We start from the raw sequence: 14,255 nt of genomic DNA on the forward strand, positions 1-14,255 counted from the left end.
TATGGCCGCTGAGCCTGCGCATCCGGAGCCTGTGCTCCGCAACGGGAGAGGCCACAACAGTGAGAGGCCCGCGTACCACAAAAAAAAAAAAAAAAAAAAAAAAAACAGAGCTATAATGGAAATTTCGAAAAGTTTTACTGCAAACATGCAAAAATATGGCATTACAATACCCAATGTATACTCAGCAATATTTAACCACTCAGCTCAATATATGGAGTATATTCAAAACCAAGCCTGATTCTTGCTGCCTGCAAGTCAATGTAGCTGATGCAAGATGAATACATGCTTGATTGTTCTTGGCCAACACACATGCATCTTTAAGTACAGACGCATTAGTAAAGTCTCAACCTATGGTCCTTGAACTACCAGTGAATCATGAGGAGCCTGCTGGTAGCCTAGTACTGCCCGACAAGCAGAAGCAGAAAGCTGGGTAGGGATGGTGAGGGGTGGCAGGAAGAATCAGGTGCAGTGGTCACCAAATGAAGATAAACCATTCAGGTGGTCTGCAGTAAGGAAAAAGGAGAGAATCACTAAATCAGCAAATTGATCGCCCAATTAGTATGATCATGTTGCTTACCAAAATCAACCTAATGCTCCCTTGCAACAAGAGAATAATGTGTTTCGGTCAAAAACCACAAGAGAGAGAGTTCATTAACATAAAGGCAAAAGTTCCTTATTACTGTTATTAACACTCAATAATCATTCACATTAGAAGACTCACCTGGGTATAGTACTACTAGCAAGGGGCTGCCAAAGCTTTGCACTTACAGTAAGAAAATCAGATTTAAAAATAATATCCACTGATTACTATTTCTCCACAAGAAAGACAGGTATTATAGACTAGGGCCATCAAAAAATCAAAGGAATGACAATTCCTATCATTTCTAGTGGCTTAAATCTTCTGTCCATACTGTGTATCACTAGCAACTGACTCCTAAATACAAAATCAGAGATGAAAAAGACAGCCCATTTAATATCCATAATGAGACTCTTCTTTCAAAATGTCTTTCCAACATAAATTCCAAAATAATCTTGACTGGGAAAAAATTTCAACCCTCTACTTAGTAGAAAACTGAAAACGAGTGGGACTAGCCCAGTGGAAGGTAGCTGATGAGGCGGGGGCTACAACATACCATGTCAGATTTTTATGTAAACTGGAGTTTAAAAATCTTTTCTCAAAGAGGATTCAGCTTGCCCCATATGGCAGTATTTTCCAACTGTAGCTTCCCTGGCCTAATTTCAGTTCTCATACCTACTGGACCTACCTACCCACCCACAGTACCACTCCCTGTATTTCCAACCTGCGTTTTCTTGCTGTATATGTCCCTTTTGGTTCTTTCCACACAACTCCACTCCTAGTCAAATCAGCCATCCTCTGCTTTATCAAGTAAATGCCTCCTATTTCACAGTATGTCTCTCTCCAAATGGTATGAAATTTTATGCATCCCTTTCATAAAGCCCCAGAGCTCACCAACCCAAAGAAAACATGAAAGATTTTTACTTCTACTGTCACACTAGGGATAAAAAAGGAGACTTAATCTTTAGTCCTAGTCATGTTCAGTGTGCTTCATTTTTTACTATAGGCACAGCCCTAAGAGTAGAAGCAAAAGAAAATTCAATAAGCAACCTAGTTAGATGATGTGTATAAATAATATATGGGACACTGAAAATATATAAGGAATAGATTTGCATGATATTCTTGGTGAAGAAAGTAACTGACAGGCTTCCCTGGTGGCACAGTGGTTAAGAATCCACCTGCCAATGCAGGGGACACGGGTTCGTTCGATCCCTGGCCCAGGAAGATCCCACATGCAGCGGAACAACTAAGCCCACATGCTACAAATACTGAGCCTGCGCTCTAGAGCTCGCGAGCCACAACTACTGAGCCCGCGCGCCTAGAGCCCATGCTCCGCAACAAGAGAAGCCACCGCAATGAGAAGTCTGCGCACCACAACGAAGGGTAGCCCCCGCTCGCTGCAACTAGAGAAACCCCATGCACAGCAACAAAGACCCAACAAAGCTAAAAAAATAAAAACAAATAAATAAATAAATTTTTTTAAAAAAAGAGTAACTGATGTCTTATAGAGGATGTGTTTGTTCTGAAGTACACCAACCTCAAAAGAGCTGTTGGTATATTCTGGGGCTGGATGCCTAAAAAGTCTATCTTGTATTAGGATATGAGTCAAACTACAACTAGAATTTCTGCAACCACCGTACTAGAATGAAAAGTTCAAATACAATCAAATCTATCAGTTTCACAGGCAGACCTGTTTTCCCATTTCCCAATAATTCAACAAAATTCAGTATACTAAGTACTTACTATGGTCAGGTCCTGAGAGGTGATTCTCATTTCTCTACCTTTTGTGAAATTTTCATGACTCAATTCTTAGTACTTTCCTCCTCTTTTTACTTACTTATAGCAGTCATTCACTTTTACACCTTCAGTCAATCCCCCAGGTGACTCCAAAATCCACATTCATAATCCTGAACATTTAGGAGTTCCATATCTAAACTTCTGCACAATCCTAAATGATATCTCAACTTAAAAATTCTTGTCATCTAAACCTTAAGCCACCTCAATATTCTTGGTTACCCAGGTTCACAAACATGGTATTTTCTTTTCTGTATCCATCCCTACATCCAATAAATCACCAAGTCCTGCCATTTTTTTTTTTTTACCCTAATGGGTTCCTCACTCCAGTCTCTTCCCACTGTAAGCAATCCTCTATCAATGTTTCTCGAACTTTAACGTGCATGGGAATCATTTGAGAATCTTGTTAAAATGCAGATTCTGATTCAATAGTTCAGGGCTAGGGCTTGAGATTCTGTGTTTCTAACATGCTCCCATGTGATGGCAATGCTGCTGGTTGAGGGACCACACCTTTGAGCAGCTGAGGCCACCTTGTTTTCCTTTATTCCCTCAGCATGTGCACAATTTATTCAATGGTATTTTTATCTGTTTAAATAGTGTTTTATAGTTGCTTCATGTGTGCATATTTTATTACATTTTCCTAAAAAAGGATTCTGACATCCTCAAGAAATAGGAAAATGATTCCTTTTTTTGGAACAACAGCAACCAATACAAAGTTGGGCATATTACGGGTACTCAGTGCTTGTTGATTTTAAAATGCTTCCCCGGAAAATACAACAATCACCTCTTGATTACAAAGTTGAAGCGGGTTTATGGATTACCTTTGTCAACTTTTTAAAAGCCATTTCACTGCAGGTGCTTCCCTGGTGGCGCAGTGATTAAGAATCCACCTGCCAATGCAGGGGACAGGGTTCAGCGCCCGGTCCGGGAAGATCCCGCATGCCACGGAGCAACTAAGCCCGTGAGCCACAACTACTGAGCCTGCGCTCTAGAGCCCACGTGCCACAACTACTGAAGCCCGCACACCTAGAGGCCTTGCTCCACAACAAGAGAAGCCACTGCAAGGAGAAGCCCACGCACAGCAACAAAGACCCAACGCAGCCAAAAATAAAAATAAATAGTTATAAAAAATAAAATAAAATAAAAACCATTTCACTGCAAATCAACCTTTTCACCAGATCTGACAGAGGAAATAAGCTTAAAACAGCTTTCTATTCATAGTTAAGAAAGCAAATGTTAATTTGTGAATTACTGGTTATAGATTTATTCTTTCTCCATCAGTGAAGGATTAAATACATATTTAAAACTGAAACTATAAGCACAGGCAACAAAGGGAAAAATTTACTGGACTTCATTAAACTTTTGTGCATCAAAAGACACCATCAAGAGAGTGAAAAGACAACCTACAGAATGGGAGAAAATATTTGCAAATCATGTATCTTGATAAGGGTTTAATATACAGAATAAATAAAGAACTCTTACAACTCAACAACAAAACCCCAAACAACCCAATTAAAAAATAGGCAAAGGACTTAAGTAGACATTTCTATCTATTAAAAGAAGATATTCAAATGCCAAATGAGCACATTAACATCACTAGCCATTACAAAAGGCAAGCCAAAACTACAATGAGATACCACTCACTTCACACCCACTAGAAAGGCTATAATTTTTAAAACGGGAAATAACAAGTGTTGGTGAAAATGTGGAGAAACTGGAACCCTTGTATGCTGCTAGTAGGAATATAAAATGGTACAGCCACTGTGGGAAAGTTTGGCAGTTCCTCAAAAAGGTAAACACAGAATTACCACATGACCTATCAATTCCTAGGTTCTCCTAGGTATATATCCAAAAGCACTGAAAATAGGGACTCAGCTATGTGTACACCAAAGTTCATAGCTGCATTATTCACAACAGCCAAAAAGTGGAGACAATACAAATGTCATCAATGGATGAAGAGATAATCAAAATGTGGTGTATATATATACAATGAAATATTATTCAGCTATAAAAAGGATTTAGTATTGATACTTGCTACAACAGGATAAACCTGGAAGACATGTAAGTGAAATATAACACCAACAAAACAATAAACATTTTATGATTCTATTTATATGAAATATCTACAATAGACAAATTCAGAGACAAAACATAGATCAGCGGTTACCACAGGTTGGGAGGAGAGGGGAGCAAAGATACTGCTTAATGGATCTAGAGTCTGTTTGGAGTGACAAAAACTCTGGAAATACAGTGATGATGGTTGCACATTGTGAATATAATTAACGCCACTGAACTGTACACTTAAAAGTGGTTAAGGTGGCGAGTTTTATATGTATTTTACTAAAATTTTTAAAACATAAAACTAGGGGAAAAAAAAACTAGCATTCTTTATTATAGTCCTGAGTTTAAGCTCTGACTCTGCCATTTGTAAGCTATGCCATGTTAAGCAAGTTATTTAATTTCTCCCAGCTTCAATCCATCTATAAAACAGAAATACTATCCACCTCCCAGAGTTGTTGAAGACTAAATGAGAAAATAATCACAGTACCTGTTACATAATAAATACTGGATAAATGGTAACTGTTGTTACTCAAAAACCATTGTTCTCATCAAGTAGGTGTTAAGGCTGCTATAAATGGATATCTGAAAGAATTCCATGATATTCTCAAGACACTCTGAAATAAAGCAGTCAATGTTCAGCATTCAGACTTATCCTCCTGTAAACCTGGAAACTGGTGACCACCTGGGTCAGTAATCTTGGGATATCAATGAATGTACAGAATAAATGACACACCCAGAAAGTGAGAACCTACTTTGTACATCACTATTTTCATTAAAGAAATGATCAAAATATGAAAAGAAGGTAACTGGCTGTCTTCAATGAATTTCATTTTGTTTTTTCTTCACATATTTCTTATTTTGAAAAATCCTCAGAGATTTAATTACTTAGCAAATGCCTTGGGCTAGAGCCTTATCTAGAGGACCTAAGTGCCAACCTCAGCATCACAATGTCATAATAAGGTGGAGAACCATACAAAATATGCTGTCTACAAATGTAAAAACAATTGGAAATTCTAGGAGTGTGGAAGCTTGTAGAGACCTGTTAAATAATCTTGCATAACTCCTGAAACATACCTTTCTTGATTAAAATTAGGCATTTAAAAAATGGTCAGGGGCTTCCCTGGTGGCGCAGTGGTTGCGAGTCTGCCTGCCGATGCAGGGGTCACGGGTTCGTGCCCCGGTCCGGGAAGATCCCACATGCCGCGGAACGGCTGGGCCCGTGAGCCATGGCCGCTGAGCCTGCGCGTCCGGAGCCTGTGCTCCGCAACGGGAGAGGCCACAGCAGTGAGAGGCCCGAGTACCGCAAAAAAAAAAAAAAAAAAATGGTCAAAGTAGCTGAAACTCAAAAACTGAATTCTAGGCAAGGTATGCCAGAAGATACAGCAATTGATTCCAAAACAATAGACAACACAAATCCTATAGCATGAATTAAGCCATTTCCATATTCTATAACCTCTTAAAAAAATTTCTCAAATTTCTTCAAAGAACTAATCCACCTAGAAAGGAAGTTTTTTTCAACATACACACAATTATTTGCATGCTTAAGAGACTTAGATTCAGAGGGAAAGGGAAAATACAGTATCTCAAATAGCCAAAAAAGTTGTGCTTTTTTTTTAAAGTCATCTTACTAAGTCTGCTGATATTCAGAAAGTGAAGCCATTCTAAAACGGTGATGTTTGCACTACACCGTGGATGTAATTAAATCTGTCATGAAAAGCATCGGAAACTGTACTTAACTCCATGCTGATAAAAAAATTTTCATAGGCCAATACGTCCAGATTAAAACTACTAACTACTGTTGTACGTCTGAAAAGTGAAGGATCTGTGCCAACACCCTTAGGAAAGTCTTTCCCTTCCCAACAAAAATCTATCATAATAAGCAAGAACCTATTTAACATGTTAACCTGAAACACTCACCTGAGCTAATTCCTTTAAACCACAATTAACTCTTTAGCTATCATGACAATAATGAAGAATAAAGGCCTCCCTAAATAAATTCCATAAGTAATCCTTTTATGCCACACAGCTCATTCCTTCACCCCAGTTACATCAGGGTCATGTCTTCTCTCCAGAAAAAAAATAAAGAGGTTTGGTGATTGAGGTTCCTTTTTTCTAAACTTTATTTCAAAAAAGTAAAGCACAGCTTAAGATCCAGAGAACTCAGTTCTCAAAGAAACTGATACTATAGTTATCTAACTAGACACCATTGGTAATAAATTACCAAAAGCTAATACTTCTTGCTTTAAAAAGCCCATGCTAATAATGCCTAGCTGGTCATAAGTCACACTACCAAAAGGCCATAAAACCATAAATTGGTTCAAGTGCATTATCAACAATAGAAAAACGTTGAATTAGAATATTAAGCGTGAAAAATTTTAATTAAAACTAAACACTATCTATAACAAGCACACTACCTATACTTACTAAAAAGTAACACCACCTATAGTTCAGTACCATTAATTATCACCTCACCCGCAGGAAGAATCATCTGACCCCCAAGTTGATCTTAACCTAAGGGTGCTTTCAATCATGCCCTTTTTATCTTCCTGCCCTGTTTTCAGGGCAAATCTCATTGTTAATGTGCCACTGAGTAATTATGCTCTGACTTGAAATGCACTATCAAGTAACGTTTTCATGGACGATTTTTTCAGGAAACGCTTCGCTGAGCTCTCAAACTATTTACCCAGGACTTAGACATACAGGATGCCCATACATTTTAAATGAAGTGGCATGGCTAAACATCAGGCAATTCAGGACATTCATCAGCCAAACCATTCATGTACATGGTTTATAGATGGAGCTTAGTGACAGAGAAGCAGCTGGTCTAAATGCTAGCTAGCATGTTAAGAAAAAGTTGTAAACCCACCCATCCCCAAACGACTTAGTCTAAGAACTTATGCCCCACATTTTGAGACGTCTAACACAAGGTTGGAACAAAACCAACACTGTCATCTTTGCTGTTCCTAAAAGCGATTTCTTATTTAAAACATTCTGCTCTCTACACAAGCTATAGAACGGACTCAGCAAGAGATCATTTAACTAAAAGCAGAATTAACTGTATTATTCTTCTGCTATACTACAACACCGATTGCATTAAAATACTCTCCTCAGCAAACTGCTTTTTACAATAAATAAGAAGTGCGTTTCGTGTTACAAAAACTTTTACAGTACCCATCCTGCTAGGGTAAACGGACTCAGGCATTTGTACTTTTATCCTACATATTTTCCTTTACGTAAGACGGACAGGAATTTGACTAGCCCACCCCGACACTGGTCCAACACCCCCGGGCTGTAGCAAGAAGCCACGTTTTACTCGGGAAGACCGTTTCCCCACCCCTCGTTAAAAGTAATGCTTGTGGCCGCTTCAGACTTCCCCAGACGAGCTCCAGAAACTTGCAGGTTTAAATGGCCAAATTGGAACCAACCAGGGCAGCTGTCATCTGAAACTCAGGAAAGCTGAGACCAGCCAACTCTGCGGAACAAGGACGGGTGCGGAGAGATGTGACGGGGCGCGTCGGAGGGAAAGCATCAGGCTCCCCCCCACCCTCCATCAATTGGCTTTTCTGCAACCCCAGCGCCGCCATCCTGTTCCTGAATAATTAAACCAACTGGAGAGGGAGTGAGGTGGCCAGAGGCAGTTTCTAGTCCGAGTTTCCCGAGCCGAAGCGGTGGGGTCGAGAGGCCGAGGGCTACATCCCCGGAACGCTGAGGGCTTTATCGGGGGCCAGGGAGAAAAGGGGGCGACCCCGCGGCCGGCGGGGCGGCCGGAAGCGGAGCGCGGGGAGTGACGTGAAGGCGGGGATGACAAAGGGGCACGGGGACCCCGGCCGCGCGGCCCACGGGCCCGCAGGGGCCGGGACAGGTGGCCGGGCCTGGCCGGGAACAATGGGGGGCCGAGGCTGCCCCCTGGCGCTCACCTACCTCCGGTGCCCTCCGAGTTCTCGTTGAGGCTGCCCGAGGAGTCGTGCTGGGCGCCCACACACCCGCCCATGGGGGCCCCCGGCGCCTCGTCCGCCACCTCCGGGCGCTCGTCCGGGCCCGTCGCCGCCTCTGCCTCCTCCGGCGCCGCCTCTGCCGCCGCCGCCGAGCTCCGGACAGGCGCGCCGCTCCGCTCGCCCGCCGCGGCCCAGCCTCCGCCCCCCTCGCCGCTCCACCCACCGCCTTGGCTCGGCCCCTTCCTCCGCGCCCACTTCTACCTCAGTCCCCGGGCCGCCCGCCCGGCAGGCCTGTCCCGCGCGCCGCCCTCGTCTCCGGCTCGGCCCCGGCAGGCCGGGGCTGGCCCATCCCGGGCGAGCCGCAGCGCCCGCCTCACCCCTTCACAGCCCCGCACACCCGCGTCCAGGCGAGCCGAGCGCCGGCGCCGCCCGACCGCCAGGCCCCATCGGCCCCCACGCCGCGGCGCCGCCCTCCGCTCCCGAGGCCTGGGCTCCGCCGGGCCACCCCGGAACAGCCGGGGAGGGCGGGGCCGCGGGAGGCCGCGCACTGATTGGCTGCGGGCGGGGCCGCGGGCGGAGGGGTAGCCGGGAGGCGACGAGACGAGCGGAGGGGGCCTCCGAGCTGGAGGAAAGGAGGTGACTGGGACATTGCTCACGGGGACTAGGCGTGGAAAGCAGGCGTTGAGGAGGGAGAGGCGAAGACGGGAAGAAGAAAGGAAGTCGATGAAGGGAGAGAGGGCAGGAAAGGAGGAGCAAAAGTGAGAAAAGAGAAGTGGAAAGGGGCGAAATCGAGTTTCTGACTCCTCGGGCGGTGTCAGCTCTTTCTTGTAGAAGCCGGTTGGGAGCGGAAGGTGGTGATGCTCAGAGCTGTAGTGATGGGAGACTCGCAGGCGGGGTCCCAAACAACTGGCGGAGGGAATGCCTTAGGCTGGCCGAAGGATGAAGTCCCAGCACCTTTTGGATTTGTGTAGAGTTCAATGGATTGGTATCCCGAGTCTGGACTTACCCTTGCTTGCCCCACCCCCTTGCCCCCTAAAATCTCTGTGCCCCATTATTAGACATTAGACGTAGAGGCGGTCATTGTGGTTGCAAAGTGAACTCACATTACAGAGGCAAGCCATCCGGTGCAGGGAGAGATAAACGTGGACCTTAGTTCAGGTGACGTGGGCTAGTTTCATTCAAACAGGACTGATTATTCAGACACAGTGCTACTTCTCAAGATCCTCCCTTTAAGTATCCTAAATCGTCTTTAGAACAAAGTGAAATATAAATAAATAAAATACCCTGCTTTTTCTAAACTAGAATTTGGTACACTGACCACGCCCGACGTTCTTGGCGGTTGCTATCCCAGTCTAAGCCAAATTGTTAATGGTCCCTTCAGAATCGTGCTTCTTGCCATGATGCCTTAAAATTTTTATCACCTCGCTTGGGTCTTTCTAAAGCTTATTTCTGCCTAAGAGCTGTTTTAACTATCTGCTCCATTTTTATAATCAGATTTCTTTTTTTAACATCCTGGGTCATCTTTTGCTTAGCATTAAAGAAACAGTTTTAAGTAAAATACCTAGGAAAGAGACTCTATGCAGCTTGGAATTTGCATTTAAATATATTTTCATACACTGCTGGTGGAAGTGTAAATTGGTTCAATCTTTTTGGAAAGCAATTTGGAAACACAGATCAAGAGCCTTAGAAATGTTCATACCCTTTGACTCAGGATTATCCCACATGTGGGAATCTAGCTCACAGAAATAGTCCAAAAGAGAGACAAAGATTCATTTGATAATCAGATTAAAATGAATGTCCAACGAACAAACAAAACCCTATACTTATATGAAAACACAGAAATGCCTTGTGAGAAATAGAAGTCTGCTATGTTAAATTTATACTGACAAATTAGCATTGTCCTGGGTACTCATGAACATTCAAAGAGCTTATATACAAGTGACATCATTATGAGTTTTCAGAGGGTGCTCTGATTTTCAGTTACTGTGTTATAAAGCCTTCTATCTGATCATTCTCTGCTAAGTATTCACACTGGCAGACGGACACATCACTTTGTCACTTCCCCAAAGGAGAGAAGCTGCATACTGATATCTTCAAAGGGATTGCTTTGTTCTAAATTTTGCTCTAGAAACTGTAGAAACCAAGACTTCCACAATGTCTATTAAACAGATGGTAGGCCCCCAAGCGATGAGTGCTTCCTGAGGAGCATTGAGGAGTTGGCACTAGGAGGAGAGAGCAATGTCATTGAGAAATTCTTAGCCATGGATGTTCTCCACCTTGCCTTTATCTTAGAACAGAGACAGAAATTCCCAGGAGAGAGTAATGTGGTAGTTAAGGGCCCCACAGAATCTGGCTTCTATCCTGTACTAGCTGTATGACCTTAAATTTCTGTACAGCTCAGTTTCCTCACCTGTAAAATTGGGCCAATACTAAGGCTGCAAATCCTGTGGGAACTCCTTATTAACTCTCCTCCTTACTTCACCTCTAGCATCACCTGTCTAACCATACTGCATGACCCAATCCACTTAAGATGTTTTATATAAACATGCCTTTGTGTGTGTGTGCTTTTCTACTTTTTTATAACATCTTTATTGAGGTATAATTCATATATCATATATTTCACCAGTTTAAAGGGTAGGATTCAAATAAATTGGTGCAGCCACCATGGAAAACAGCATGGAGATTCCTCAAAAAATTAAGAATAAAACTACCATGTGATTCAGCAATTCCACTTCTGAGTATTTATCCAAAGAAAATTTAAAAACACTAACTTGGGGGCTTCCCTGGTGGCACAGTGGTTGAGAGTCCCCCTGCCGATGCAGGGGACACGGGTTCGTGCCCTGGTCTGGGAAGATCCCACATGCCGCGGAGCGGCTAGGCCCATGAGCCATGGCCGCTGAGCCTGCGCGTCCGGAGCCTGTGCTCCGCAACGGGAGAGGCCACAACAGTGAGAGGCCCGCGTACTGCAAAACAAACAAACAAACAAACAAAAACACTAACTTGGGACTTCCCTGGTGGCACAGTGGTTAAGAATCTGCCTGCCAATGCAGAGAATACGGGTTCGAGCCCTGGTCCAGGAAGATCCCACGTGCCGTGGAGCAACTGAGCCCGTGCGCCACAACTACTGAACCTACATGCCACAACTACTGAAGCCCACGCACCTAGAGCCTGTGCTCTGCAACAAGAGAAGCCACCACAATGAGAAGCCCATGCACCGCAACAAAGAGTAGCCCCTGCTCACCACAACTAGAAAAAGGCCGCGCAGCAACAAAGACCCAACGCAGCCAAAAATAAATTTATAAAAAAAACAACAACAACACTAACTTGAAGAGAAGTGTGTACCCCCATGTTCATTGTGGCACTATTTACAATAGCCAAGATATGGAAACAACCTAAGTGTGATCGGTGGATGAACAGATAGAGAAAATGTGGTGTATACATACAATGGAATGTTATTGAGCCATAAAAAGGAGACCTTGTCATCTGTGACAACATAGATGGACCTCGAGGGAATTATGCTATGTGAAATAAGTCAGACAGAGAAAGATAAATACTGTATGATCTTACTTACATGTGGAATCTAAAAAAAAACAATGTAACTCACAGATACAGAAAACAGGTGGTTGCCAGAGGCAGCGGGTGGTGTGTTGGCAAAATGGGTGAAGGAATCAAAAGGTACAAACTTCCAGTTATAAAAGAAATAAGTCACGGTGATGTAAGGTACAGCATGGTGGCTATAGTTAATAACACTGTATTGCATATTTGAAAGTTGCTAATGGACCTTTCATACAAATGGGGATCATATGAGGTCTTTTGTGACTGGTTTCTCTCATGTAGCATAATGTTTTCAAAGTTCATCCATGTTGTAGCATGTATCAGTACTTCATTCCTTTTTATGACTGAATAATATTCCATTGTGTGGATATACTACATTTTGTTTGTCTATACATCAGTTGATGAGCATTTAGGTTGTTTCCACTTTTTGGCTATTATGAATAAAGCTGTTGTGAACATTCATGTACAAGTTTTTGTGTGAATGTAGGTTTTCAATTGTTCTGGGTAGATACTTAGCGGTGAAATTGCTTGGTCAGATGGTAACTCTATGTTTAAGTTTCTGAGGAATTGGCAAACTGAATTTTCCAAAACAGCTGTACCATTTTATATTCCCACTAGCAGTTTATAAGGGGATATAAAATGGTGCAGCCATTTGGGGTAAGTAGGGTATCTCATTGGGATTTTGACTTGCATTTCCCCAATGACTAATAATGTTGAGTGTCTTTTCGTGTGCTTATTGACCATTTGTATATCTGTTTTTGGAAAAATGTCTACTCAGATCCTTGGCCCATTTTAAAATAGGATTATTTGTCTTTTTATATTGAGTAGTAAGGGTTTATCATATATTCTGATGAATATCCCTTAGCAGATATATGATTTGCAAATATTGTCTCCCATTGTGAATTGTCTTCTAATTTTGTTGATAGTGTACCTTTGAAGCATGAAAGTTTTTAATTTTGATAAAAAGTCTATTTTACCTATTTTTTCTTTGGTGTCTTGTGCTTTGGACCTCATACCTAAGAAACCATTGTCTAATCCAAAGTCATGAAGATTTATACTTGTTTTCCTCTAAGAGTTTTACAGTTTCAGCTCTGACTTTTAGGTCTTTAATCCACTTTGAGTTAATTTTTGTATATGGTATGAAGTAGGGGTCCAACTTCATTCTCTTGCATGTGGATTTCCAGTGTCCCAGCATTTGTTGGAAAGACTGTTCTTTACCCCATTGAATTGTCTTGGCACCCTTTTTGAAAATCAGTTGACCATAAATGTTTGAGTTTATTTCTGGACTCAATTCTATTTCTTCTTTATGTCTACATTAGTCTTTATGTCTGTTTTTATGCCAGTACCACACTATCTTGATTACTGTAGTTTTATAGTAAGTTTTGAAGTTGGGAAGTATGAACCTCCAACTTTATTCTCCTTTTCAAGATTATTTTGGCTTTCTGGGTTTCTTACATTTCCATATATATTTTATCAGATTTTCCATTTATGAAAAAAAAAAGACAGCTGGAATTTTGATGGGAAATGTGTTGAAACTGTAGATCAGTTTGGTGAGTATTGCCATCTTAACAATATTAACCTTCCAATTTAGGAACATGGATGTCTTTCTACTTATTTATGTCTTAAATTCCTCTCAATGACATTTTATCGTTTTCAGTGTACAAGATTTGCACTTCTTTTGTTAAATTTACTCCTAAGTATTTTATTCTTTTTCATGCTATTGTAAATAGCATGATTTTCTATTTACAAATAGATTTATTGTCTTTATTTCCTTTTCATATGGTTTGTTACGAGCATATAGAAATACAATTGAGCTTTGTGTATTGATCAAGTATCCTACAACCTTGCTGAACTTGTTTATTAGCTCCAGTAGTTTTTGTTTCATGTATTTTGGGGCTTTGTTGTTAGGTGTTATATGCTTACAATTGTTATACCTCCAGTGCCTTCTTTATTCAGCTAATTCTCCAAGGAGAACTGGCAAAGGGAAAGGAGGAAGGAGAAGAAATGGGTAGGAGGGGAAAAGGGAAGGGAGAATGAAGTCCAGTAGCTGTCAAACTCTAGTGTGGATTTCAGTCACCTGGGGAGCTTGTTAAAATCACAATTTCCCAGAGATTCTGATGGTGGAGTCTTGGAACCAGCATTTTTAATGCATGCATCAGGCGTTTCCTGATGCAGTTTGGTTCACAGATGGAATTTCAAAGAACACATGTTCTTGACAAAACTTGATTCTCCACATTCCCTGCCAACCTGTTTTTACTTTAGTCTTTCTCATCCTCTACAAATGGCACTACAGTCCATCCAATTGCTCAAGCCTCAAACTTAAGAGCTATTGG

The 14,255-nt window shown here is 42.0% G+C and overlaps 1 protein-coding gene across 1 annotated transcript in view; it reads right to left on the reverse strand.

The window, feature by feature from the left end:
* Positions 1 to 8,537, reverse strand: part of UBTD2 (ubiquitin domain containing 2) — a 71,527-nt gene extending 62,990 nt beyond the window's left edge. The window contains exon 1 of the mRNA XM_024116330.3: positions 8,354 to 8,537. Coding sequence (XP_023972098.1) covers positions 8,354 to 8,423 — 70 coding nt within the window. The 5' untranslated portion in view covers positions 8,424 to 8,537. The remainder of the gene's footprint in view (positions 1 to 8,353) is intronic.
* Between the last annotated feature and the right edge of the window lie 5,718 nt (positions 8,538 to 14,255).

Source organism: Physeter macrocephalus, chromosome 2 (genome assembly GCF_002837175.3).
Source record: "Physeter macrocephalus isolate SW-GA chromosome 2, ASM283717v5, whole genome shotgun sequence".
In the NCBI taxonomy this organism is placed as follows: Eukaryota; Metazoa; Chordata; class Mammalia; order Artiodactyla; family Physeteridae; genus Physeter; species Physeter macrocephalus.